The sequence below is a fragment of the Rutilus rutilus genome (genome assembly GCF_951802725.1).
Source record: "Rutilus rutilus genome assembly, chromosome: 7".
Classification (NCBI taxonomy): Eukaryota; Metazoa; Chordata; class Actinopteri; order Cypriniformes; family Leuciscidae; genus Rutilus; species Rutilus rutilus.
This window is the reverse complement of record NC_140221.1, coordinates 251,662-277,803: the sequence shown is the minus strand read 5'-3', so window position 1 is coordinate 277,803 and position 26,142 is coordinate 251,662. Positions and strand designations below refer to the sequence as shown.

General features: G+C 50.0%; 2 protein-coding genes across 3 annotated transcripts; one reads left to right on the top strand and one right to left on the bottom strand.

The window, feature by feature from the left end:
• Positions 1 to 783: 783 nt before the first annotated feature.
• On the bottom strand, positions 784 to 4,498 carry mtfp1 (mitochondrial fission process 1). Its single transcript, XM_084415149.1, has 4 exons — positions 4,295 to 4,498; positions 3,008 to 3,135; positions 2,297 to 2,529; positions 784 to 1,332 (listed from the first exon to the last, which is right to left on the bottom strand). The coding sequence occupies exons 1-4, from the start codon at positions 4,353 to 4,355 to the stop codon at positions 1,266 to 1,268; spliced, it is 489 nt and encodes a 162-aa protein (XP_084271275.1). The 5' UTR covers positions 4,356 to 4,498; the 3' UTR covers positions 784 to 1,265.
• Positions 4,499 to 5,338: 840 nt separating this feature from the next.
• lman2la (lectin, mannose-binding 2-like a) lies at positions 5,339 to 18,055 on the top strand. Of its 2 annotated transcripts, none has more exons than XM_084415147.1 (9): positions 5,339 to 5,757; positions 7,050 to 7,168; positions 8,178 to 8,295; positions 8,375 to 8,457; positions 10,046 to 10,078; positions 10,178 to 10,339; positions 14,085 to 14,199; positions 16,443 to 16,562; positions 17,598 to 18,055. In XM_084415147.1, exons 1-9 carry the CDS (start codon positions 5,640 to 5,642, stop codon positions 17,738 to 17,740), a joined length of 1,011 nt encoding a protein of 336 aa, XP_084271273.1. In that variant the 5' UTR covers positions 5,339 to 5,639; the 3' UTR covers positions 17,741 to 18,055. The 2 variants fall into 2 exon arrangements, with proteins under 2 accessions (XP_084271273.1, XP_084271274.1); XM_084415148.1 differs by lacking the exon at positions 5,339 to 5,757 and adding an exon at positions 6,019 to 6,137.
• Positions 18,056 to 26,142: the final 8,087 nt, after the last annotated feature.

The window sequence follows — 26,142 nt, the reverse complement described above, 5'->3', positions numbered from 1 at the left end:
CTCACGATTTCCCTCAGAGACTTGGTCTGTGTTTTTCATGCACCTTTGGACTCTAACAGAAGTCATGCTTTAATGTGATTGTCTAAGGAATGTTGTCTATAGAATTAAGTGGCATTTAAACGAATGGGTAATATTTGAATACTTATATTGGGTCCATCTGAGATTGAAAGAAGCTGCTTATGATTGTCAATAGTTTATTTTGTTGTTTTCTCTTGGTTTGTTTTCAATGTTTTGTTGATGGGGTTTTCATTTTCACTGTATAATTAAGCACTATAAAGTAAATCAGATGTTTCCCTCATACTGAAGATTCTGGTGGGATTTGTAACAGACAATTTTCAATAGGTATAAACCCTTTCTAAACCCACAACACACATATCCGACCAGCACTACGGCTTATAGTCATCAGACACCATATTTTGTCTGAATCCAGTGGAAATATGATATAGTTAATATAAATCAATATAAAGGAACTTGTATTTTCTATTTAGATGACTAATAAAACAACTTTAATCATGTAATACAGCAAGTCCTTTTCACAACCCTACTGTTCTTCTTTACCGTATAGATTCAGAAGTCTGTCTGTCATGTGTTGAAATATGAAAACACTTCAATACAACAATGTGATGTTTACCAGGAGATTCACTGCAAACACAGTAAACTTCCTCCTCGGACCCTTAAACACCAACATCAGGATGAAGAACTCAAACCTGCTAAACACTGAGTCTTGTGAAGAAACACTGAGTTTTAGGCAGGACTCAGACTGAGAAATAAACAGACTTGTACTTGAAAATATGTGTTTATTATGTAATGTCATATTTTGTGTTCCCGCAGAACCATCAGAACTGAACTTGCATAGTGTTTCATGGCTTGATGAGAAACGGCACCTCGTGACATCATCAGATATTATAAAGTAAAATACATGTATTTTATATTACAGAAATCAGAAACTCTGCTTCACTAGTTTATCATTTGTACAGTTTGGAAATAATACAGTACTAGATTCTTCCACCGTTAACCACTAACATAATGACTTTAAAAAGCTGTAATTCAATCCATGCAAGTAAACCTCTGAAAACAACAATTCAATACAAAGAAACCTCACGTTTAAAAAACTTGCCTGTAAAGTAAGACACATGCAAATGAAGGTCTTTGAGAGTTTGGATTTGAAGGTCACAGTTTATAGTTAACGTGACACACTTTCCTGCTGCTGATGATCACAGACTGGCACCAGTCTCGGGGGTCAGAGGTCAGAGCTGTGACGAGGCTCATTCACGCTTTTCTCCTTCACCGTACAGTTTCCGCAGGCTGGAGTCCAACAGGAAATCAACAGACCTGATGACCAACAGACTGACATCAAAACACTGAATGAAGACTCACTGACACACTCACCGACTCACTGACACACTCACTCTCACTCACTCACCGACTGACACACTCACCGACTCACTGACACACTCACCGACTGACACACTCACCGACTCACTGACACACTCACCGACTCACTGACACACTCACTCTCACTCACTCACCGACTGACACACTCACCGACTCACTGACACACTCACCGACTCACTGACACACTCACTCTCACTCACTCACTCACCCACCCAAACACTCACTCACCGACTGACACACTCACCGATTAACTCACTCACTTACTCACCCACCGACTCACTGACACACTCACCGACTCACTGACACACTCACTCTCACTCACTCACCCACCCAAACACTCACTCACCGGCTCGCTCACCCACCCAAACACTCACTCACCGACTGACACACTCACCGATTAACTCACTCACTTACTCACCCACCGACTCACTGACACACTCACTCTCACCCACCCAAACACACACACACACACACACACACACACACACACACACACACACACACACACACACACACTCACTCACTCACTCACTCACTCACCCACTCACTCGCTCACCCACTGATTTGCTCGCTCACCGACTCACTGAGGCTGATGGCAGTGGTGGTCACACACACACATACACACACACACACACACACACTCACACACACACACACACACTCACACACACACACACCTGTCGATGGGCTTGATGATGAAGGGGATGGTGGAGAGGCCGATGGCAGTGGTGGTCACACACACACACACACACTCACACACACACACACACTCACACACACACACACACACACCTGTCGATGGGCTTGATGATGAAGGGGATGGTGGAGAGGCCGATGGCAGTGGTGGTCACACACACACACACACACACACACACACACACACACACACACACACACACACCTGTCGATGGGCTTGATGATGAAGGGGATGGTGGAGAGGCCGATGGCAGTGGTGGTCCACTTGCGCACAGGAAGTGGCCAGCGTGTGGTTTTCCCCAGCAGGAAGAGAGAGGCGGCACACACACGGTTGATGGTGAACCCCGGGATCGCCACCGAAGCCAGAGCCTGCCAGAGGAAGGTGTCGACCACAGCCACGCCCACACGCGCCGCCTTCCCAGCATCCTCTCCGTGAGCCTGCACACACACCCCGGCACACGTGTTTTACAGCACTTTCCAGAACACACACTTTTTCAAAGCAAAATCATGGCGGTAATGTTCAGAACATCAGCGGGACACTCGCCACACTTCATCCATCACATACTTTAATAATCATCCTAAATTAGGAATCAATCAAAAGCTTAAAATTCATCCTGTGAAATTTTACACATTGCGTTACCATGTAAATGGCACTTTTAAAAGCTTTCAGCAGGCTCCTCCCCCTAGTGGGCGGGGTCATATTACAAAATTTGCTGCACCATTTTCATAATCAAATCTTGACAAGACACACATCGTTGGAAAGCTCTGAGACTGAAAGCTGGATATTTGGCCGCTGTTGTGTGATTGAAGTGATATAAAATGTATTCATATTTGTGTTTTTGGTTCAAAGTCTCACAGATACCAAAATTTCAACTTCGAGAACTTCGCCGTGAGTATATCAGGGGTTTACACTCACCGCCGCTGCTTTCTTGCCTTTATCCAGTGCGTCGGCGGACACGTATGCAGTGGCGATGGCGTAACTGGCCCACACGGCGCTGACGGGCACCAGCGCGCGGAACGCCTCGCCAACCTCGTTAGCATAACCTACGGACGAATCATAGACTGTAAAGAAATATGGGCGTATAGTGTGCGTGACGTCACCTGTAGTGTTTCTGAAGAGCGTTTCTGAAGCCCAAAGTGGGCGGAGCCAGCCGTCGCCATCTTGGCCGCGCGTCACTCCCGGGTAAACGAAAATGGGCGGATTAGCTGAGGTGACGTGACGCTAATGCTAGCAGACAAACGGCTAGTAGTGACATCAGCAGCAATCCACCGTCACTCAAGTGGCCACGCCCTTAATTATGCAGAACTTTAAGTCTTAATATAATTTAAACGGATGAGTTATAAAAACATTCACCCCCTCACAGTCGTCATGAAGGGCAACATCAGCTTTATAGACCAAAAGCTCTTTTTGCACCTTTCTGCTGTAAAGTTGGGCATTTTAACATGAGAGTTTATGGGATTGAGTCTCTTCTGCAGCCGGCCTCTAGTGGCCAGTGGATGAACTGCAGGTTAAGTCTCTCTCACACACACACACACACACACACACTGACTGCACATGACTGTGAAGAAACTTCAACATTTACAGATTCATCGTGATGCTTCTTGATCTTGAGAACAGAGAGAACATAATTTCTCTCAGTTTCATTTCCAATGGTCAATTTATTTATTTTTTAAGTGTGAAAATATATTGAATCGTGTGCATTTAGGATAAATGCAACTTAAATGCATAAAATTAAATTAGCTGTAGAAAAACACAAAGGCCATTTTTATCTCAGAACAGTTTAAAATGACCAACATATAATGTTATAACACACACATAAATAATTTAAGATGTGATGGGAATGACACTTATAATTATAACAACATTCATTATATTCATAATAAGTATTCTCCTTAATAAAAAATGAAAGAAATTACAGAATTGTTCTGCTGTTAGTGGAGAAAAAATAAACTAGTGACGGAGTCAAAGAGACTTGATTTTCTGATCAGGAAGCAAAAGTAACATGCATATGACTTTGGTGAATCATAATTACCGGTAGGCTATGACATAAAAAGTTGAAATGATGACAAAAACTTTTAGATCTCATACACACTAATGCTTGTATTATTATGAGCATCAATAAGCTGCAATAATGCAGGATCAGTGTGTTCATATCGTGTGAAGAAGGAACTGGTTCTGGAGGTCAGACTGTCTTTCACTCACCTAGAAACCTGACCCACGTGTCTCGGTAAATGTCCACCTGTTTCTCGGGCGAGTGCTCCATACTGGCCGTGTGTGTGTGTGTGTGTGTGTGTGTGTGTGTGTGATATATCTGAGGCAGAACTCGATCAGATCAGAGATGTTGAGATCTGATGTTCACACACACTCAGAGGCGCCATACTGGACCTGTTCTCAGGGACCGTCTGCAAATCACACACACTCTCACACACTTTACATTATTAATCTTCATTCATGTTTCCTTTGTGGGTTGCAGTCAAAGTCAGACTTCATTTACTATTTACATTAATCACATGAGAGTCTGAATCCAGAAATGATCACGAATCACTTGATGATAATCTGTGCGTTTCACTGATTGGACTTATAAAGTCTTGTATTTTGAAGTGTGTAGTTTGATTATGTAGCAAACATTCACTTTCCTTGACGTCGCCTCGCTAAGATGACTGTATTAGATGGATAATGCGTGTTTAAACACAACATTATTGTGGTTAAAATACATGTTTGGTGTTGTTTTGGGTTTCCTCGGGGATTTTTTAAAGTGTAATTTTACGACAGTCCTTAAACCATTTCTATGTAATATACTCCGGAAGTGAGGCGACTCTACAATAATAATAATCATCAACATCGTCATAATAATAATAATACAATCACGTTAGTGATGACTTACTAAATTATAGATTAGGTCTATAAGACTTTATTCCCCAGAGAAACAAGCGCGCAGCATCTTTATAATATTGTCTTTATAATATTGTCTTTGAACTTCCGTTTTTGCGGTCGCTCTGCATAGATATGGCATTGCTGTCCAGGAGTAATTAAAGTTAACGAAAGTTATCATTAGGGTTGTAATGTTTAAAGCAGATGTCTTAACACGTGTCAGTAGACCGGGAAGATTTTAAAATGAGCCGTTCATTAATAAATACGCAAGATCGCTAGCATGAAAATACAGACCGGAAGTCAAAAACGAGCACAGCGCTGAAAAGGGGCGGGGCTACATAAGGTCTATAAATTCTCGATTTTTCCAAAGTATGAGGCGCGCGCATAAAATAAAAAAAACACAAATTCCGTGGACTAAACAAGGTTGTTAAAAGTAGAGAGTAACTATACTCTAAACGTTAAGTTACCATTTTCGTAAATCTTTTATGATCATTAATCTCCGGTCCCGTTTGCTGATGTGTGGGAGGGCTGCTGTATGATTGACAGGCGAGAGAGCCAATCGCTAGGCGTCGTGTAAGAGCTGCAGCCAATCAGGTGACAGCATGAGGCGACAGCAGGTCTCGATGAGCGCGAGCGTGAATCTAGCGACGCGTTTGAATATCGTTGAATTTAAACCATGATTTTAAGATCATCGCTGGTTTTATTTGCAGTTTTCTGCTTTGGTTTATGCGATGATGGCCATGAAATGGAAGAGTTTTTAAAGAGAGAGTATTCCCTGTCAAAGCCTTACCAGGGTAAGAGACACACATGATTATTCACGCGCTTTAGCTCTTATTATAATAGTAATAATAACGTGAATGATCGATATTTCACATTCATGATCAGCCTGAAGGGTTGGCATCAGTTTGTGTGTGTTTGCATGTTTCCAGCTGCTTTATTTCACGCTGTTATTGTGTGTTTGCGCTGAACACTGGCGGTCCATCAGAGTCATAATCATTTTATTCATTTACTTTTTGCAAAATGTTTTTTTTTTTTTTTTTTTTCGTATCTTATAACACGCGTGCAAAGTTGATTAATGCTATTAATTAATAATTAACGCACTCCCTCCAGAGCTCGAAGTGAATCCAGTCTGGGGGTCCGCCCTTATAAAGACACACTATAAGGAGAACACGAGGTTTTTACTTATTTCTGCTTCAAACTGTTTTGAGTAATTATGTAATTATGTAATTATGTGTAGTCCTACTTTAAACTGAATGTGACATTTTCAGATTTTCATATCACGATAATTGATGAAGATTTGATCATGGTGTCACATATTGAGTTAGGTTAGAATAAAATAAAGTGTTGTCCTTCTAACAGGTTTAATAACTTTTTTTTTTATAAAAAAAACTTTTAAATACAGTAAAACAATAAACTAAACATTTATAAAGCAAACCAATATTTCAAACAGTTTAAAGTGCAAAAGAACGATAAAGAACAATAGGTAACACTTTACACTAAGGTCCCATTAGTGTGTGTGTGTGTGCGCGTCTCCGGCTCGTCTCACTGGGAGTTAATGGGAGATGCTCTGGTGTGTGTGTGTGTGTGTGTGGGCGTCTCCGGCTCGTCTCACTGGGAGTTAATGGGAGATGCTCTGGTGTGTGTGTGTGTGTGTGTGGGCGTCTCGGGCTCGTCTCACTGGGAGTTAATGGGAGATGCTCTGGTGTGTGTGTGTGTGTGTGTGGGCGTCTCGGGCTCGTCTCACTGGGAGTTAATGGGAGATGCTCTGGTGTGTGTGTGTGCAGGTGTGGCCGTCTCAGGCTCGTCTCACTGGGAGTTAATGGGAGATGCTCTGGTGTGTGTGTGTGTGTGTGGGCGTCTCGGGCTCGTCTCACTGGGAGTTAATGGGAGATGCTCTGGTGTGTGTGTGTGCAGGTGTGGCCGTCTCAGGCTCGTCTCACTGGGAGTTAATGGGAGATGCTCTGGTGTGTGTGTGTGTGTGTGTGTGTGTGTGTGTGTGTGTATGTGCAGGTGTGGGCGTCTCGGGCTCGTCTCACTGGGAGTTAATGGGAGATGCTCTGGTGTGTGTGTGTGTGTGTGTGTGCAGGTGTAGGTGTCTCCGGCTCGTCTCACTGGGAGTTAATGGGAGATGCTCTGATCACTACGGATCATGTTCGTCTCACTCCAGATCAGCAGAGCAAACAGGGAGCCATATGGAGCCGAATGGTGAGTCCCTTCATGACTGATGATCCCTCACTAGTGTTCACTTCATGACTGATTATCCCTCACTAGTGTTCACTTCATGACTGATGATCCCTCACTAGTGTTCACTTCATGACTGATGATCCCTCACTAGTGTTCACTTCATGACTGATTATCCCTCACTAGTGTTCACTTCTTGACTGATGATCCCTCACTAGTGTTCACTTCATGACTGATGATCCCTCACTAGTGTTCACTTCTTGACTGATGATCCCTCACTAGTGTTCACTTCATGACTGATGATCCCTCACTAGTGTTCACTTCATGACTGATGATCCCTCACTAGTGTTCACTTCATGACTGATGATCCCTCACTAGTGTTCACTTCATGACTGATTATCCCTCACTAGTGTTCACTTCTTGACTGATGATCCCTCACTAGTGTTCACTTCATGACTGATGATCCCTCACTAGTGTTCACTTCTTGACTGATGATCCCTCACTAGTGTTCACTTCATGACTGATTATCCCTCACTAGTGTTCACTTCATGACTGATGATCCCTCACTAGTGTTCACTTCATGACTGATTATCCCTCACTAGTGTTCACTTCTTGACTGATGATCCCTCACTAGTGTTCACTTCATGACTGATGATCCCTCACTAGTGTTCACTTCTTGACTGATGATCCCTCACTAGTGTTCACTTCATGACTGATGATCCCTCACTAGTGTTCACTTCATGACTGATGATCCCTCACTAGTGTTCACTTCATGACTGATGATCCCTCACTAGTGTTCACTTCTTGACTGATGATCCCTCACTAGTGTTCACTTCATGACTGATGATCCCTCACTAGTGTTCACTTCATGACTGATGATCCCTCACTAGTGTTCACTTCATGACTGATGTGTGTGTGTGTGTGTCTGTGTGTGTATCTCTGTATGTATGTGTGTGTGTGTGTGTGTGTGTGTCTGTGTGTGTATCTCTGTATGTATGTGTGTGTGTGTGTGTGTGTGTGTGTGTGTGCGCAGCCATGTCACCTGAGGGATTGGGAGCTACAGGTTCACTTTAAGGTTCACGGTCGAGGGAAGAAGAACCTGAACGGGGACGGTCTGGCGGTCTGGTACACGAAGGAGCGCATGAGGAAAGGTGTGTTTAATAACGGCATTAATAACTCATATCTCTCACTGATCAGGGTTTATATGGGAAGGTCTCTCACTGATTGCAGGTCCGGTGTTCGGGAACCGGGATTTCTTCACTGGACTCGGTGTGTTCGTGGACACGTATCCCAACGAGGAGAAGCTTCTGGAGGTACAGGACTAAAGTGTGTGTTATCAGTGACGTTACAGTATATATGTGTGTGTGTGGAACTGAGAACAGACCTTCACAAACTCATGAAGGACGTACAGCGTTCGCCTGGGAAAAGATGCCGTGGCTTCAACACACACCGGTCGGGATTAGAGGGATCCTCCACCCCGAAACAATCATGTCCTTCAAACCTGCATGACTTACTTTCTTATGTAAATGAAGATGTTTTTTAGTAAACTGGGAACCAAACAACATTGACGTCCAGAACCACTGAGATAAAGAAGGAAGTCCGACAGGAACAACATGAGCGAGTAAACAGGACAGATTTGCATGATTTTGCATGTGCTTGCACAGATGTTAACTTATTTAAACTATCATATTTGCCTTCAACATCTGAAACCGCTTCTGAGCATTGGGGTGAGACATAATCGTGCGCTTCGTTGTTTATGCTAAATCATCCTCAGTCTGCAGCGATGACACTCCTCTGGGAGGGTTTTAGAGCGTTTGAGAGGTCAGGCACTGATGCTGGACGTGAAGGACTGGCTCTCGATCTCCGTTCCCATTCATCCCGAAGCGTCCCCCCTCCGGCCCCGCTCCAGTGTCCCCCCTCCGGCCCCTCTCCAGTGTCCCCCCTCCGGCCCCGCTCCAGTGTCCCCCCTCCGGCCCCTCTCCAGTGTCCCCCCTCCGGCCCCGCACCAGTGTCCCCCCTCCGGCCCCGCACCAGTGTCCCCCCTCCGGCCCCTCTCCAGTGTCCCCCCTCCGGCCCCGCTCCAGTGTCCCCCCTCCGGCCCCGCACCAGTGTCCCCCCTCCGGCCCCTCTCCAGTGTCCCCCCTCCGGCCCCGCTCCAGTGTCCCCCCTCCGGCCCCGCACCAGTGTCCCCCCTCCGGCCCCTCTCCAGTGTCCCCCCTCCGGCCCCGCACCAGTGTCCCCCCTCCGGCCCCGCACCAGTGTCCCCCCTCCGGCCCCTCTCCAGTGTCCCCCCTCCGGCCCCGCTCCAGTGTCCCCCCTCCGGCCCCGCACCAGTGTCCCCCCTCCGGCCCCTCTCCAGTGTCCCCCCTCCGGCCCCGCTCCAGTGTCCCCCCTCCGGCCCCGCACCAGTGTCCCCCCTCCGGCCCCGCACCAGTGTCCCCCCTCCGGCCCCGCACCAGTGTCCCCCCTCCGGCCCCGCACCAGTGTCCCCCCTCCGGCCCCGCACCAGTGTCCCCCCTCCGGCCCCGCACCAGTGTCCCCCCTCCGGCCCCGCACCAGTGTCCCCCCTCCGGCCCCGCACCAGTGTCCCCCCTCCGGCCCCTCACCAGTGTCCCCCCTCCGGCCCCTCTCCAGTGTCCCCCCTCCGGCCCCTCACCAGTGTCCCCCCTCCGGCCCCTCACCAGTGTCCCCCCTCCGGCCCCTCTCCAGTGTCCCCCCTCCGGCCCCGCACCAGTGTCCCCCCTCCGGCCCCGCACCAGTGTCCCCCCTCCGGCCCCGCACCAGTGTCCCCCCTCCGGCCCCGCACCAGTGTCCCCCCCTTTTATAAACCAATACTTTTGTCCATATATTGTATGTTTGCAGAAGTGAACGCTCACAGTGTTTGTGTTTGTGTGTTTTTAGGCTCAGAGGAAGCGATACACACCGCGCACGCAGGTAGCCTAGCATTCTCTAATCAGGCTCAGTGATGGTCATGTGATGGTCATGTGACTCTCTGTACGCCTGTGACTGACTGATCTCCTGTGTTTGTGCTAGCGCCTCTTCCCGTACGTGTTAGCTATGGTGGGCAACGGCTCGATCAGCTACGACCACGATCGGGACGGGCGTCCCTCAGAACTGGGCGGCTGCAGCGCGATGGTGCGAAACCTGAAGCACGACAGCTTCCTGTTCATCAGATACGTGCGCCGCAGACTCACGGTGTGTGTGTGTGTGTGTGTGTGTGCGCTGCAGACTCACGGTGAGTGTGTGTGTGTGTGTGTATGCGCGCCGCAGACTCAAGGTGTGTGTGTGTGTGTGTGTGTGTGTGTGTGTGTGTGTGCGCCGCAGACTCACGGTGAGTGTGTGTGTGTGTGTGTGTGTGTGTGTGTGCGCTGCAGACTCACGGTGAGTGAGTGTGTGTGTGTGTGTGTGTGTGTGTGTGCGCCGCAGACTCACTGTGTGTGTGTGTGTGTGTGTGTGTGTGTGTGTGTGCGCTGCAGACTTACGGTGAGTGTGTGTGTGTGTGTGTGTGTGTGTGTGTGTGTGTGCGCCGCAGACTCACGGTGTGTGTGTGTGTGTGTGTGTGTGTGTGTGCGCCGCAGACTCACTGTGTGTGTGTGTGTGTGTGTGTGTGTGTGTGTGTGTGTGTGTGTGCGCTGCAGACTCACGGTGAGTGTGTGTGTGTGTGCGCGCCGCAGACTCACGGTGAGTGTGTGTGTGTGTGTGTGTGTGTGTGTGTGTGCGCGCTGCAGACTCACGGTGAGTGTGTGTGTGTGTGTGTGTGTGTGTGCGCGCTGCAGACTCATGGTGAGTGTGTGTGTGTGTGTGTGCGCGCTGCAGACTCACGGTGAGTGTGTGTGTGTGTGTGTGTGTGCGCGCTGCAGACTCACGGTGAGTGTGTGTGTGTGTGTGTGTGTGTGTGTGCGCGCCGCAGACTCACGGTGAGTGTGTGTGTGTGTGTGTGTGTGTGTGTGTGTGTGTGTGTGTGCGCCGCAGACTCACTGTGTGTGTGTGTGTGTGTGTGTGTGTGTGTGTGTGTGCGCTGCAGACTCACGGTGAGTGTGTGTGTGTGTGTGTGTGTGCGCTGCAGACTCACGGTGAGTGTGTGTGTGTGTGTGTGTGTGTGTGTGTGCGCGCTGCAGACTCACGGTGAGTGTGTGTGTGTGTGTGTGTGTGTGTGTGTGTGTGTGTGTGTGCGCCGCAGACTCACTGTGTGTGTGTGTGTGTGTGTGTATGTGTGTGTGCGCTGCAGACTCACGGTGAGTGTGTGTGTGTGTGTGTGTGTGTGTGTGTGTGTGTGTGTGTGTGTGCGCCGCAGACTCACGGTGAGTGTGTGTGTGTGTGTGTGTGTGTGTGTGTGTGTGCGCCGCAGACTCACTGTGTGTGTGTGTGTGTGTGTGTGTGTGTGTGTGTGTGTGTGTGTGCGCTGCAGACTCACGGTGAGTGTGTGTGTGTGTGTGTGTGTGTGTGTGCGCTGCAGACTCACGGTGAGTGTGTGTGTGTGTGTGTGTGTGTGTGTGTGTGTGCGCGCTGCAGACTCACGGTGAGTGTGTGTGTGTGTGTGTATGCGCGCCGCAGACTCAAGGTGTGTGTGTGTGTGTGTGTGTGTGTGTGTGTGTGCGCCGCAGACTCACGGTGAGTGTGTGTGTGTGTGTGTGTGTGTGTGCGCTGCAGACTCACGGTGAGTGTGTGTGTGTGTGTGTGTGTGTGTGTGTGTGCGCCGCAGACTCACTGTGTGTGTGTGTGTGTGTGTGTGTGTGTGTGTGTGCGCTGCAGACTCACGGTGAGTGTGTGTGTGTGTGTGTGTGTGTGTGTGTGCGCCGCAGACTCACGGTGAGTGTGTGTGTGTGTGTGTGTGTGTGTGTGTGTGTGCGCCGCAGACTCACTGTGTGTGTGTGTGTGTGTGTGTGTGTGTGTGTGTGCGCTGCAGACTCACGGTGAGTGTGTGTGTGTGTGCGCGCCGCAGACTCACGGTGAGTGTGTGTGTGTGTGTGTGTGTGTGCGCTGCAGACTCATGGTGAGTGTGTGTGTGTGTGTGCGCGCTGCAGACTCACGGTGAGTGTGTGTGTGTGTGTGTGTGTGTGTGTGTGTGCGCTGCAGACTCACGGTGAGTGTGTGTGTGTGTGTGTGTGTGTGTGTGTGCGCCGCAGACTCACTGTGTGTGTGTGTGTGTGTGTGTGTGTGTGTGTGTGTGTGTGTGTGTGTGTGTGTGTGTGTGCGCTGCAGACTCACGGTGAGTGTGTGTGTGTGTGCGCGCCGCAGACTCACGGTGAGTGTGTGTGTGTGTGCGCGCTGCAGACTCATGGTGAGTGTGTGTGTGTGTGTGCGCGCTGCAGACTCACGGTGAGTGTGTGTGTGTGTGTGTGTGTGCGCGCTGCAGACTCACGGTGAGTGTGTGTGTGTGTGTGTGTGTGTGTGTGTGCGCGCCGCAGACTCACGGTGAGTGTGTGTGTGTGTGCGCCGCAGACTCACGGTGAGTGTGTGTGTGTGTGTGCGCGCCTCAGAGTCACGGTGTGTGTGTGTGTGTGTGTGCGTGCCGCAGACTCACGGTGAATGTGTGTGTGTGCACGCCGCAGACTCACGGTGAGTGTGTGTGTGTGTGTGTGTGTGTGCGTGCGGCGCAGACTCACGGTGAGTGTGTGTGTGCGCGCGCCGCTGACTCACGATGAGTGTGTTTGTGTATGTGTGTGTGCGCGCACCGCAGACTCACGTTGAGTGTGTGTGTGTGTGTGTGTGTGTGTGTGTGTGTGCGCCGCAGACTCACGGTGAGTGTGTGTGTGTGTGTGTGTGCGCGCCGCAGACTCACGGTGAGTGTGTGTGTGTGTGTGTGTGTGTGTGTGTGTGTGTGTGCGCGCCGCAGACTCACGTTGAGTGTGTGTGTGTGTGTGTGTGTGTGTGTGCGCGCCGCAGACTCACGTTGAGTGTGTGTGTGTGTGTGTGTGTGTGTGTGTGTGTGCACGCCGCAGACTCACGGTGAGTGTGTTTGTGTATGTGTGTGTGCGCGCACCGCAGACTCACGTTGAGTGTGTGTGTGTGTGTGTGTGTGTGTGTGTGTGTGTGTGTGTGTGTGCGCCGCAGACTCACGGTGAGTGTGTGTGTGTGTGTGTGTGTGTGTGTGTGTGTGTGTGCGCCGCAGACTCACGGTGAGTGTGTGTGTGTGTGTGTGTGTGTGTGTGTGTGCGCGCCGCAGACTCACGGTGAGTGTGTGTGTGTGTGTGTGTGTGTGTGTGCGCGCCGCAGACTCACGTTGAGTGTGTGTGTGTGTGTGTGTGTGTGTGTGCACGCCGCAGACTCACGGTGAGTGTGTGTGTGTGTGTGTGTGTGTGCGCGCCGCAGACTCACGGTGAGTGTGTGTGTGTGTGTGTGTGTGTGTGTGTGTGTGCGCGCGCGCCGCAGACTCACGGTGAGTGTGTGTGTGTGTGTGTGTGTGTGTGTGCGCGCGCTGCTGACTCACGATGAGTGTGTTTGTGTGTGTGTGTGTGTGTGTGTGTGTGTGTGTGTGTGTGTGTGTGCGCCGCAGACTCACGGTGAGTGGGTGTGTGTGTGTGTGTGTGCGCCGCAGACTCACGGTGAGAACGAGCTGATCTGTGTGTGTGTGTGTGTGCCGCAGACTCACGGTGTGTGTGTGTGTGTGTGTGTGTGCGCCGCAGACTCACGTGAGTGTATGTGTGTGTGTGTGTGTGCGCCGCAGACTCACGGTGAGAACGAGCTGATCTGTGTGTGTGTGTGTGCGCCGCAGACTCACGGTGTGTGTGTGTGTGTGTGTGTGTGTGTGTGCGCCGCAGACTCACGGTGAGAACGAGCTGATCTGTGTGTGTGTGTGTGCGCCGCAGACTCACGGTGTGTGTGTGTGTGTGTGTGTGTGTGTGTGTGTGTGTGCGCGCCGAAGACTCACGGTGAGATCGAGCTGACCTGTGTGTGTGTCTGTGTGTGTGTGTGTGTGTGTGTGTGTGTGTGTGCGCAGATCATGCTGGATATCGACGGCCAGCACGAGTGGAGGGATTGTCTGGATGTTCCCGGAGTTCGTCTGCCGCAGGGCTTCTACTTCGGAGCGTCGGCCGTGACTGGAGATCTGTCGGGTGAGACCAACCAGAACCTTCACGTCTCGTGAATCAGCACTGAAGAGGCTTGAAGGATTAGTTCACTTTCAAAACAGTTTTTGCTGATAATTTACTCATCCAAGATATCCACGTCTTGCTTTCTTCAGTCGAAAAGAAATGAAGGTTTTTGAGGAAAGACGTGGATATCTTGGATGAGTAAATTATCAGCAAAAACTGTTTTGAAAGTGAACTAATCCTTTAAACTGCAGTTCACATTTCCGGTGCACCAAAAGCTCTTCCAGGAACCAACGGAAATGATTCCGGCACAGCTCTGGCGAGGGGATTGGGGTTAGGGTGGGGATTGGGGTTAGGGTGGGGATTGGGGTTAGGGTGGGGATTGGGGTTAGGGTGGGGATTGGGGTTAGGGTGAGGATTGGGGTTAGGGTGGGGATTGGGGTTAGGGAGGGGATTGGGGTTAGGGTGAGGATTGGGGTTAGGGTGAGGATTGGGGTTAGGGTGGGGATTGGGGTTAGGGTGGGGATTGGGGTTAGGGTGGGGATTGGGGTTAGGGAGGGGATTGGGGTTAGGGTGGGGATTGGGGTTAGGGTGGGGATTGGGGTTAGGGTGAGGATTGGGGTTAGGGTGAGGATTGGGGTTAGGGTGAGGATTGGGGTTAGGGTGGGGATTGGGGTTAGGGAGGGGATTGGGGTTAGGGTGGGGATTGGGGTTAGGGTGGGGATTGGGGTTAGGGAGGGGATTGGGGTTAGGGTGAGGATTGGGGTTAGGGTGGGGATTGGGCCTGCCGTCGAGCGCGAGTGCCCAGAGCTGTGCCGGGATTAGCGATAACACCCAGGGCTTGTAATGCAGGTTCAGTGAGACTCTGATGGGTCGAGTGAAGCTTCACTCTAAGAGCAGTGTAAAGGAGTGTAAAGGAGTGTAAAGGAGTGTAAAGGAGTGTAAAGGAGTGTAAGGCCACTAGTATTAGACGGCCAAGGCTTGCAGTCGAACGCAGGAGACAGAAGCTCGTCGTCTGCACTAGTGTTGCGCGGTGCACCAATACTTCAAAAGTATCGCGATTCTCGGAAATGAAAAACGTCACGATTCCTAAATGTATTAGTATCGATACTTCTAAGAATGACCGCGTTCCAGATTTGATTTTGGTATCGTGACAACACTAGTCTGCACTCCACAACTGAACTCATTCCTGATGAGTCTGAACGCAGTGTTTACATGAACGCTGAACGCGATCGGGTTGATGTGTGTGTTATATGTCACAAGCTTTAAATCGGAAAATATTTTTTGACATATACAGAGTTTCCCGCTGTTAGCGCATATGAACTATTCTCCTACACTGGTTCTTTATTTGTTTTAAACAGCAGACTTAATATTTCTCCATTTCTGGTCATAGTTTGGAGATCATGAGCGTATGAGCCGTTGTGCCGCTGCTAATATTGATCACGCAGTCGTGTGAGTGGGTTAGGGTGGCGTTGTCCCGCTTCACAGACGCAGTGAAAGGAGGATTTTAGAATGACTGGACGCTCATTTATACGACACTTTAGGGGCCGTTCACATTTTGCCGTCAAAAAACGTGTGGAAAGTGCGGCCGCGCCGGTTTCTCCTTCTTTCCCGTGGCGTCAACCATGAACTGCGCTCTCCATGATGACAAGCATCAGCAAAGGATTAACGCGTCGCGTTATTCTTCATTTCATTTTGTGAGACTTGTTTACGCTTACGATCAACAGCAGTAATACTGGACCTTCGGTTCCGGATTCCTGACCCACCAGACCCACAATGCCTCCTGAGGATGATGCGGACTCCTCCATTGGTCTGGAGCCAAAGGAACATGTTTACAGTCTGGTGCAAAAAGTGCTTTTGGTCTATACAGCTAATGTTGCCCTTCATGACGACTGTGAGGGGGTGAAGGTTTTTATAACTCATCCATTTAAATTATATTAAGACTTAAAGTTCTGCATAATTAAGGGCGTGGCCACTTGAGTGACAGGTGGATTGCCGCTGATGTCACTACTAGCCGTTTGCCTGCTGTCTGTTAGCGTCACGTCACCTCAGCTAATCCGCCTCGCCGCACATGTTCGTTTATCCGGGAGTGACGCACGGCCAAGATGGCGACGGCCGGCTCCGCCCACTTTAGGCTTCAGAAACACTACGGGTGACGTCACACACACTACGCCCAGTGTTTTATACAGTCTATGGGTGAGATACACGTGTGCGAGCGCTTCACCGCCACACGCAGCTCATGCTCAGTGTGTGTGTGTGTGTTTCAGATAACCATGACCTGATCTCCATGAAGCTGTACCAGCTGACGGTCCTGCGCAGCAAACAGGAGGACGAGGAGCAGGAGGAGGTTCTGGTTCCCAGCGTCGACAACATGGAGCTCCTGAGACGTGAGTATGATCACATGACCACAGCAGATCACGTGTGTGTCACCGTTCCTTACGATCGACACACTGGGGACGCCATTCAGTTCCATCTCAGTTTGATTAGATATCGATTAATCTGGACATACAGTCAAACCAAAAACTATTCAGACACCAGATATAAGTTTTGATATTTTCAGTAGTGTGATCAGGACACTATAGTTCATTTATGTGAGTGAGGAGAGCAAAATAAAGTAAACTGTGACATATTATACCCAGATATTCTTCATCCAGAGACTACCAGTGACAATTATAACAATTTAGGACCAAAAATGATTGGGACACTTTGAGCTGATCATGTTTTGCTGAAGTGTGTTGTCTTTAATTGCTAATGCTCTTTTTACACACAGACTGAACACAATGAAGCATTGCTTGGTGATTGGTTGAGCTAAACTGGTATTGTCTAATTGTGTAGTTAAATTTAACAGCTGACAGATATTCAACATAATTCATGTGTGAGACAGTCTAACAGAAGGACGGACAAAACCAGTCAAATATCATCCGAGTTCATAACTCTGAGTTCTGCTCATATTTTATTACCATATAGCGAATAAACTGATAATGTGAGAAATGTTGAAGGCGTCTGAGTAAGTGTTGGTGTGACTGTAGATCAGGGACAGCACGGCAAGTGTTCTCAAAGAAAGGCACATTTCTGCGGTTGAAACACTGAGGATTACAGACATGACTGAGTTCAGGAAGTTGTTCTGAATCTTTCCTCTTTCCTTCTGATGTTCACTGATGTTAGCAAGAGATGATCGGTTCATCTGTTATACACATTAAACACACACACACACACACACACACACACACACACACTTACTGACTGAATTTACTGATGAAACTCACAGGATTTGAGAGCCGAGACTTTGTTTCATATCAAAAGTATCAAAGCACAGATTACAGAAGATGATGTGTAGAGAAGTGTAGTCCATGCATCAGCTGAACACTCTGTGTGTGTGTGTGTGTGTGTGTGTGTGTGTGTGTGTGTGTGTGTGTGTCCAGCGTACGCAGACGAGGAGGGCATGAGCAGCATCAGTATCTTCTTCTGCGTGCTCTTCTCCATGCTGGGAGTGTTTCTGCTGGTGGTGGTGGGACTGGTTCTGTACGGGCACTGGAGCGAGAGCCGGCGCAAGCGCTTCTACTGACACACACACACACACACACTCTCTCTCTGTCGAGGGGGATAGCCTGAGCGATGAACACTCGACTGTCGTCATGATGAAGATGAAGGTGATGATGATGAAGGTGTGATGGGCATCACGGGTCTCAGATGTGAATGTCTTTCTCAAACTCCTGCTGCCTTCATTCTCTCAACCAGTGCTGTATTTATTCATTGTATATTATATATTTATGAATTGTTTGTACAGAACGTCTAACATCTTGTCATCTGTCCAGATTCAGGTGGGAAATCTGAGGATCCCATGGAATCACAATTAAAGTTTTGTTGATTTTTGTCTCTATTATCTGTACGCCACTGTTGAACCACAGATGTTGAGTCACATCTGTCTCCTGTTCGAGACTCACGATTCGCTGCTTCACACACACTAGCACTCGTCTGAACCCTAACCCTACACTAGCACTCGTCTGAACCCTAACCCTGACCTCTGAACCCTAACCCTACACTAGCACTCGTCTGAACCCTAACCCTGACCTCTGAACCCTAACCCTTACACTAGCACTCGTCTGAACCCTAACCCTGACCTCTGAACCCTAACCCTACACTAGCACTCGTCTGAACCCTGACCCAGCCCAGAATCTGCTGTTCGTGACGCGCGGATCGGGAGGACATCAGTCTCGTCTGTAATGGAATCAAAGATCATTTTTCAGGATCAGTGCTTCTTGTACCTCACATTTATAATTAAAAATAAATGTTAAAAATCTATAAAAACATGCTTGAAATTTCCAACTGAATTTACCTCTGCATTAATGCTCTTAGCAGAGACTTTTATCCAAAGCGACTCACAGGAGAGGAACAAAAGCCCACAATATCTGTAATATGCAATGCCAGGATTATTAGACGAAAGAAAACTAGAAGAAAAATAAACATGTTTTCCCTTTAAATTAATCTTATTTTTCTTAACCCATTGGGACATTTTTTTCTTGTTTTAAAGGGGTGGTGTAATGCCCTTTTCACAAGATGTAAAATAAGTCTCTGATGTCCCCAGAGTGTGTGTGTGAAGTTTTAGCTCAAAACACCCCAGATATTTTTATATAGCATGTTAAACTTGTCACTTTTTGAGGGTGAGCAAAAACGCGCCGTTTTGTGTCTGTCCCTTTAAATGCAAATGAGCTGCTGCTCCCGGCACAGGGGGCGGAGCTTCAAGAGCTTGTGTGTTAGCAGCTCCGATTACCTCACGCAGACACACACACTATAATGACAGAAACTGTTCTGCCTTTTATGTTTAAACGGAGTCAGACAATGATGGAGAGACTCAAGAAGAAGTGACAACATGTAGAAGCAACAGGACATCTCTGAGTGGTTAGTTGATGAATTTATGTTGCTGATGTGGAGTTAACTATCTTCAATTAGCATATCATGCTAATCTATAAATCGCTCGTATAGGAACTGTTGTGAGACGCACACAGAGTGACTTTCTATTGCATGTGAAAAGACAGATGTAATGTAAAATGTGCTCGACTACAACAACTCTTCCTCTTCTCAACATGGACTGCGCGTTCCCGGGGGCGGGGTTTATGCAAATTCTAGGGTTTGTGATGTCACTAACTCTGGAGGAATGTGGTGTAGTCTGTGTGGTGTACCAGCCGTTTGTTGAAGACCTTAAAAAGCGATTTCTGTAAAAGAAAATATCTCCCTTTGCTTTGAACTTTGAGCGCTGTAACTTTGCAGATGTTGTTTATGCTCAAACAGCAACATTACACACTAACTAAAGTTAGAAAAGGCAAATCATACTCAACCACACCTTTAATCATAAACTCACTTATGTTGGATCATCTTTCAGAAAACAAGAGTTAATATCTTCAGTCATGTTGCTTCTCCAGTGAAAGCATCTTGAGTTAGGAGTGTTTAGATGTTTGTGCTGGAGAACGAGACAGAAACACTGAGAGAGAACATCATGTCTTCACGCTGACTGTGTTTCTGACGCGTTCACATCCGACAGATCAGACATGTGTTCACATTCATGTGTGTGTCAGTCCTGTCATGCACACACACTCACGGGATCTTCATCACATCTTCCTCACGTGTCGGTGATCATATTATTAAAAACACAATTTCAAGACCTTCAGAACTGACTTGCTCTACTGTATGCCTGCATTATTATGACTCTGAAGTTTAATCCACTGTTCCGTCTCTTTCTTCTCTATATTCCCAGATGAAAAGGTTAGTTTTTCACACTGTGGAAATGGTGCATCATCAGATTAGTGTTTAACTACCGTCTCGTTTCCCTGAATAAGAGCAAAGATGACGGACGGCTCGGCATCACCTCTGCTTCATGTCTACAGCGCTTTATACAACACAGGTTGAGTCTGTAACGAGGAGTGTTGATAAGGGAACGCTTCACACTAACCGTCTCTAAGAACTCAAGCGTTTTGGACCAGCTGTAGTTTGTTTATTAAGCGTGCAGGGCAACCACCCAGTAGAGCATTACAGTAATCTAGCCTTGAGGTCATGAACGCATGGACTAATTGTTCCGCATTTGTCAATGAGAGCATATGGTGTAATTTAGATATATTTTTAAGATGGAAAAATGCGGTTTTACAGATACTAGACACTGACCGTTCCGAAGAACGTCCAGTCGGGAGATTCAGGAGCCGAAGAACGTCCAGTCGGGAGATTCAGGAGCCGAAGAACGTCCAGTCGGGAGATTCAGGAGCCGAAGAATGTCCAGGCGGGAGATTCGGGGTCGAAGAACGTCCAGTCGGGAGATTCAGGAGCCGAAGAACGTCCAGTCGGGAGATTCAGGGTCGAGAACGTCCAGTCGGGAGATTCAGGAGCCGAAGAACGTCCAGTCGGGAGATTCAGGGTTGAGAACGTCCAGTCGGGAGATTCGGGGTCGAAGAACGTCCAGTCGGGAGATTCAGGAGCCGAAGAACGTCCAGTCGGGAGATTCAGGAGCCGAAGAACGTCCAGTCGGGAGATTCAGGAGCCGAAGAACGTCCAGTCGGGAGATTCAGGGTCGAGAACGTCCAGTCGGGAGATTCAGGAGCCGAAGAATGTCCAGTCGGGAGATTCAGGGTCGAGAACGTCCAGTCGGGAGATTCAGGAGCCGAAGAACGTCCAGGCGGGAGATTCGGGGTCAAGAACGTCCAGTCGGGAGATTCGGGGTCGAAGAACGTCCAGTCGGGAGATTCAGGAGCCGAAGAACGTCCAGTCGGGAGATTCGGGGTCAAGAACGTCCAGTCGGGAGATTCAGGAGCCGAAGAACGTCCAGTCGGGAGATTCGGGGTCGAAGAACGTCGAGTCGGGAGATTCAGGAGCCGAAGAACGTCCAGTCGGGAGATTCAGGGTCGAGAACGTCCAGTCGGGAGATTCAGGAGCCGAAGAACGTCCAGTCGGGAGATTCAGGGTCGAGAACGTCCAGTCGGGAGATTCGGGGTCGAAGAACGTCCAGTCGGGAGATTCGGGGTCAAGAACGTCCAGTCGGGAGATTCGGGGTCGAAGAACGTCCAGTCGGGAGATTCAGGAGCCGAAGAACGTCCAGGCGGGAGATTCAGGAGCCGAAGAACGTCCAGTCGGGAGATTCAGGGGCCGAAGAACGTCCAGTCGGGAGATTCGGGGTCGAGAACGTCCAGTCGGGAGATTCGGGGTCGAAGAACGTCCAGTCGGGAGATTCAGGAGCCGAAGAACGTCCAGTCGGGAGATTCAGGAGCCGAAGAACGTCCAGGCGGGAGATTCAGGAGCCGAAGAACGTCCAGGCGGGAGATTCAGGAGCCGAAGAATCGTCCAGTCGGGAGATTCAGGAGCCGAAGAACGTCCAGGCGGGAGATTCAGGAGCCGAAGAACGTCCAGGCGGGAGATTCGGGGTCAAGAACGTCCAGGCGGGAGATTCGGGGTCGAAGAACGTCCAGTCGGGAGATTCAGGAGCCGAAGAACGTCCAGTCGGGAGAATCAGGAGCCGAAGAACGTCCAGTCGGGAGATTCAGGAGCCGAAGAACGTCCAGTCGGGAGATTCGGGGTCGAAGAACGTCCAGTCGGGAGATTCAGGAGCCGAAGAACGTCCAGTCGGGAGATTCGGGGTCGAGAACGTCCAGTCGGGAGATTCGGGGTCGAAGAACGTCCAGTCGGGAGATTCAGGAGACGAAGAACGTCCAGTCGGGAGATTCAGGAGCCGAAGAACGTCCAGTCGGGAGATTCAGGAGCCGAAGAACGTCCAGTCGGGAGATTCAGGGTTGAGAACGTCCAGTCGGGAGATTCGGGGTCGAAGAACGTCCAGTCGGGAGATTCAGGAGCCGAAGAACGTCCAGTCGGGAGATTCAGGAGCCGAAGAACGTCCAGTCGGGAGATTCAGGGTCGAGAACGTCCAGTCGGGAGATTCAGGAGCCGAAGAATGTCCAGTCGGGAGATTCAGGGTCGAGAACGTCCAGTCGGGAGATTCAGGAGCCGAAGAACGTCCAGGCGGGAGATTCGGGGTCAAGAACGTCCAGTCGGGAGATTCGGGGTCGAAGAACGTCCAGTCGGGAGATTCAGGAGCCGAAGAACGTCCAGTCGGGAGATTCGGGGTCAAGAACGTCCAGTCGGGAGATTCAGGAGCCGAAGAACGTCCAGTCGGGAGATTCGGGGTCGAAGAACGTCGAGTCGGGAGATTCAGGAGCCGAAGAACGTCCAGTCGGGAGATTCAGGGTCGAGAACGTCCAGTCGGGAGATTCAGGAGCCGAAGAACGTCCAGTCGGGAGATTCAGGGTCGAGAACGTCCAGTCGGGAGATTCGGGGTCGAAGAACGTCCAGTCGGGAGATTCGGGGTCAAGAACGTCCAGTCGGGAGATTCGGGGTCGAAGAACGTCCAGTCGGGAGATTCAGGAGCCGAAGAACGTCCAGGCGGGAGATTCAGGAGCCGAAGAACGTCCAGTCGGGAGATTCAGGAGCCGAAGAACGTCCAGTCGGGAGATTCGGGGTCGAGAACGTCCAGTCGGGAGATTCGGGGTCGAAGAACGTCCAGTCGGGAGATTCAGGAGCCGAAGAACGTCCAGTCGGGAGATTCAGGAGCCGAAGAACGTCCAGGCGGGAGATTCAGGAGCCGAAGAATCGTCCAGTCGGGAGATTCAGGAGCCGAAGAACGTCCAGGCGGGAGATTCAGGAGCCGAAGAACGTCCAGGCGGGAGATTCGGGGTCAAGAACGTCCAGGCGGGAGATTCGGGGTCGAAGAACGTCCAGTCGGGAGATTCAGGAGCCGAAGAACGTCCAGTCGGGAGAATCAGGAGCCGAAGAACGTCCAGTCGGGAGATTCAGGAGCCGAAGAACGTCCAGTCGGGAGATTCGGGGTCGAAGAACGTCCAGTCGGGAGATTCAGGAGCCGAAGAACGTCCAGTCGGGAGATTCGGGGTCGAGAACGTCCAGTCGGGAGATTCGGGGTCGAAGAACGTCCAGTCGGGAGATTCGGGGTCGAAGAACGTCCAGTCGGGAGATTCAGGAGCCGAAGAACGTCCAGTCGGGAGATTCGGGGTCGAGAACGTCCAGTCGGGAGATTCGGGGTCGAAGAACGTCCAGTCGGGAGATTCAGGAGCCGAAGAACGTCCAGTCAGGAGATTCAGGAGCCGAAGAACGTCCAGTCAGGAGATTCGGGGTCGAAGAACGTCCAGTCGGGAGATTCAGGAGCCGAAGAACGTCCAGGCGGGAGATTCAGGAGCCGAAGAACGTCCAGGCGGGAGATTCAGGAGCCGAAGAACGTCCAGTCGGGAGATTCGGGGTCGAGAACGTCCAGTCGGGAGATTCGGGGTCGAAGAACGTCCAGTCGGGAGATTCAGGAGCCGAAGAACGTCCAGTCGGGAGATTCAGGAGCCGAAGAACGTCCAGGCGGGAGATTCAGGAGCCGAAGAATCGTCCAGTCGGGAGATTCAGGAGCCGAAGAACGTCCAGGCGGGAGATTCAGGAGCCGAAGAACGTCCAGGCGGGAGATTCGGGGTCAAGAACGTCCAGGCGGGAGATTCGGGGTCGAAGAACGTCCAGTCGGGAGATTCAGGAGCCGAAGAACGTCCAGTCGGGAGAATCAGGAGCCGAAGAACGTCCAGTCGGGAGATTCAGGAGCCGAAGAACGTCCAGTCGGGAGATTCGGGGTCGAAGAACGTCCAGTCGGGAGATTCAGGAGCCGAAGAACGTCCAGTCGGGAGATTCGGGGTCGAGAACGTCCAGTCGGGAGATTCGGGGTCGAAGAACGTCCAGTCGGGAGATTCGGGGTCAAGAACGTCCAGTCGGGAGATTCAGGAGCCGAAGAACGTCCAGTCGGGAGATTCGGGGTCGAAGAACGTCGAGTCGGGAGATTCAGGAGCCGAAGAACGTCCAGTCGGGAGATTCAGGGTCGAGAACGTCCAGTCGGGAGATTCAGGAGCCGAAGAACGTCCAGTCGGGAGATTCAGGGTCGAGAACGTCCAGTCGGGAGATTCGGGGTCGAAGAACGTCCAGTCGGGAGATTCGGGGTCAAGAACGTCCAGTCGGGAGATTCGGGGTCGAAGAACGTCCAGTCGGGAGATTCAGGAGCCGAAGAACGTCCAGGCGGGAGATTCAGGAGCCGAAGAACGTCCAGTCGGGAGATTCAGGAGCCGAAGAACGTCCAGTCGGGAGATTCGGGGTCGAGAACGTCCAGTCGGGAGATTCGGGGTCGAAGAACGTCCAGTCGGGAGATTCAGGAGCCGAAGAACGTCCAGTCGGGAGATTCAGGAGCCGAAGAACGTCCAGGCGGGAGATTCAGGAGCCGAAGAATCGTCCAGTCGGGAGATTCAGGAGCCGAAGAACGTCCAGGCGGGAGATTCAGGAGCCGAAGAACGTCCAGGCGGGAGATTCGGGGTCAAGAACGTCCAGGCGGGAGATTCGGGGTCGAAGAACGTCCAGTCGGGAGATTCAGGAGCCGAAGAACGTCCAGTCGGGAGAATCAGGAGCCGAAGAACGTCCAGTCGGGAGATTCAGGAGCCGAAGAACGTCCAGTCGGGAGATTCGGGGTCGAAGAACGTCCAGTCGGGAGATTCAGGAGCCGAAGAACGTCCAGTCGGGAGATTCGGGGTCGAGAACGTCCAGTCGGGAGATTCGGGGTCGAAGAACGTCCAGTCGGGAGATTCGGGGTCGAAGAACGTCCAGTCGGGAGATTCAGGAGCCGAAGAACGTCCAGTCGGGAGATTCGGGGTCGAGAACGTCCAGTCGGGAGATTCGGGGTCGAAGAACGTCCAGTCGGGAGATTCAGGAGCCGAAGAACGTCCAGTCAGGAGATTCAGGAGCCGAAGAACGTCCAGTCAGGAGATTCGGGGTCGAAGAACGTCCAGTCGGGAGATTCAGGAGCCGAAGAACGTCCAGGCGGGAGATTCAGGAGCCGAAGAACGTCCAGGCGGGAGATTCAGGAGCCGAAGAACGTCCAGTCAGGAGATTCAGGAGCCGAAGAACGTCCAGTCAGGAGATTCGGGGTCGAAGAACGTCCAGTCGGGAGATTCAGGAGCCGAAGAACGTCCAGGCGGGAGATTCAGGAGCCGAAGAATCGTCCAGTCGGGAGATTCGGGGTCAAGAACGTCCAGCAGTCGATTTTGATATTCTAGGTATTATCAACTGGCCGGAGTTTTGAGATCGCAATAGACGTGAAGGACTATAATGCGTTAAGAGCTCGCTCAAGTACTGCAGAGCTAAACCATTTAGTGCTTTGTAAGTAATCAGCAATATTTTAAAATGTATACGATGTTTAATAGGGAGCCAGTGCAGTGTTGACAGAACCGGGCTAATATGGACATACTTCCTGGTTCTGGTAAGAACTTGAGCTGCTGCGTTTTGGACCAGCTGTAGTTTGTTTATTAAGCGTACAGGGCAACCACCCAGTAGAGCATTACAGTAATCTAGCCTTGAGGTCATGAACGCATGAACTAATTGTTCAGCATTTGTCAATGAGAGCATATGGCGTAATTTAGATATATTTTTAAGATGGAAAAATGCAGTTTTACAGATACTAGACACGTGACTTTCAAATGAAAGATTGGTATCAAAGAGCACACACACACACACACACCCAGGTACCTAACCGATGACGAAGACTTGACAGAGCAGCCATCAAGTGCTAGTATTCTAGGTTATTTACGTGAGGAAGTTTTTTGTACAATAATTAGAATCTGTTTTTTCAGAGTTTAGTAGTAGGAAATTACTAGTCATCCAATTTTTTATATCAGCTGTGCATTCTGTTAATTTTGTGAATTGACAGTGAAAACGAATGCCTTGCTTCCTAATGATCTCTGCTAAGGTTAGCATGTACAGGGTGAACAGCAGAGGTGCATCGGTCATGAGTGGCCTGGAAGGTTTTATTTCCACATTGGCGAACATAATAATAATAATCCTCATGATCATGATCACTGCATGAACAGTGTGTCGATGTGATCAGATGAACATCAGAAACACAGAGACGAC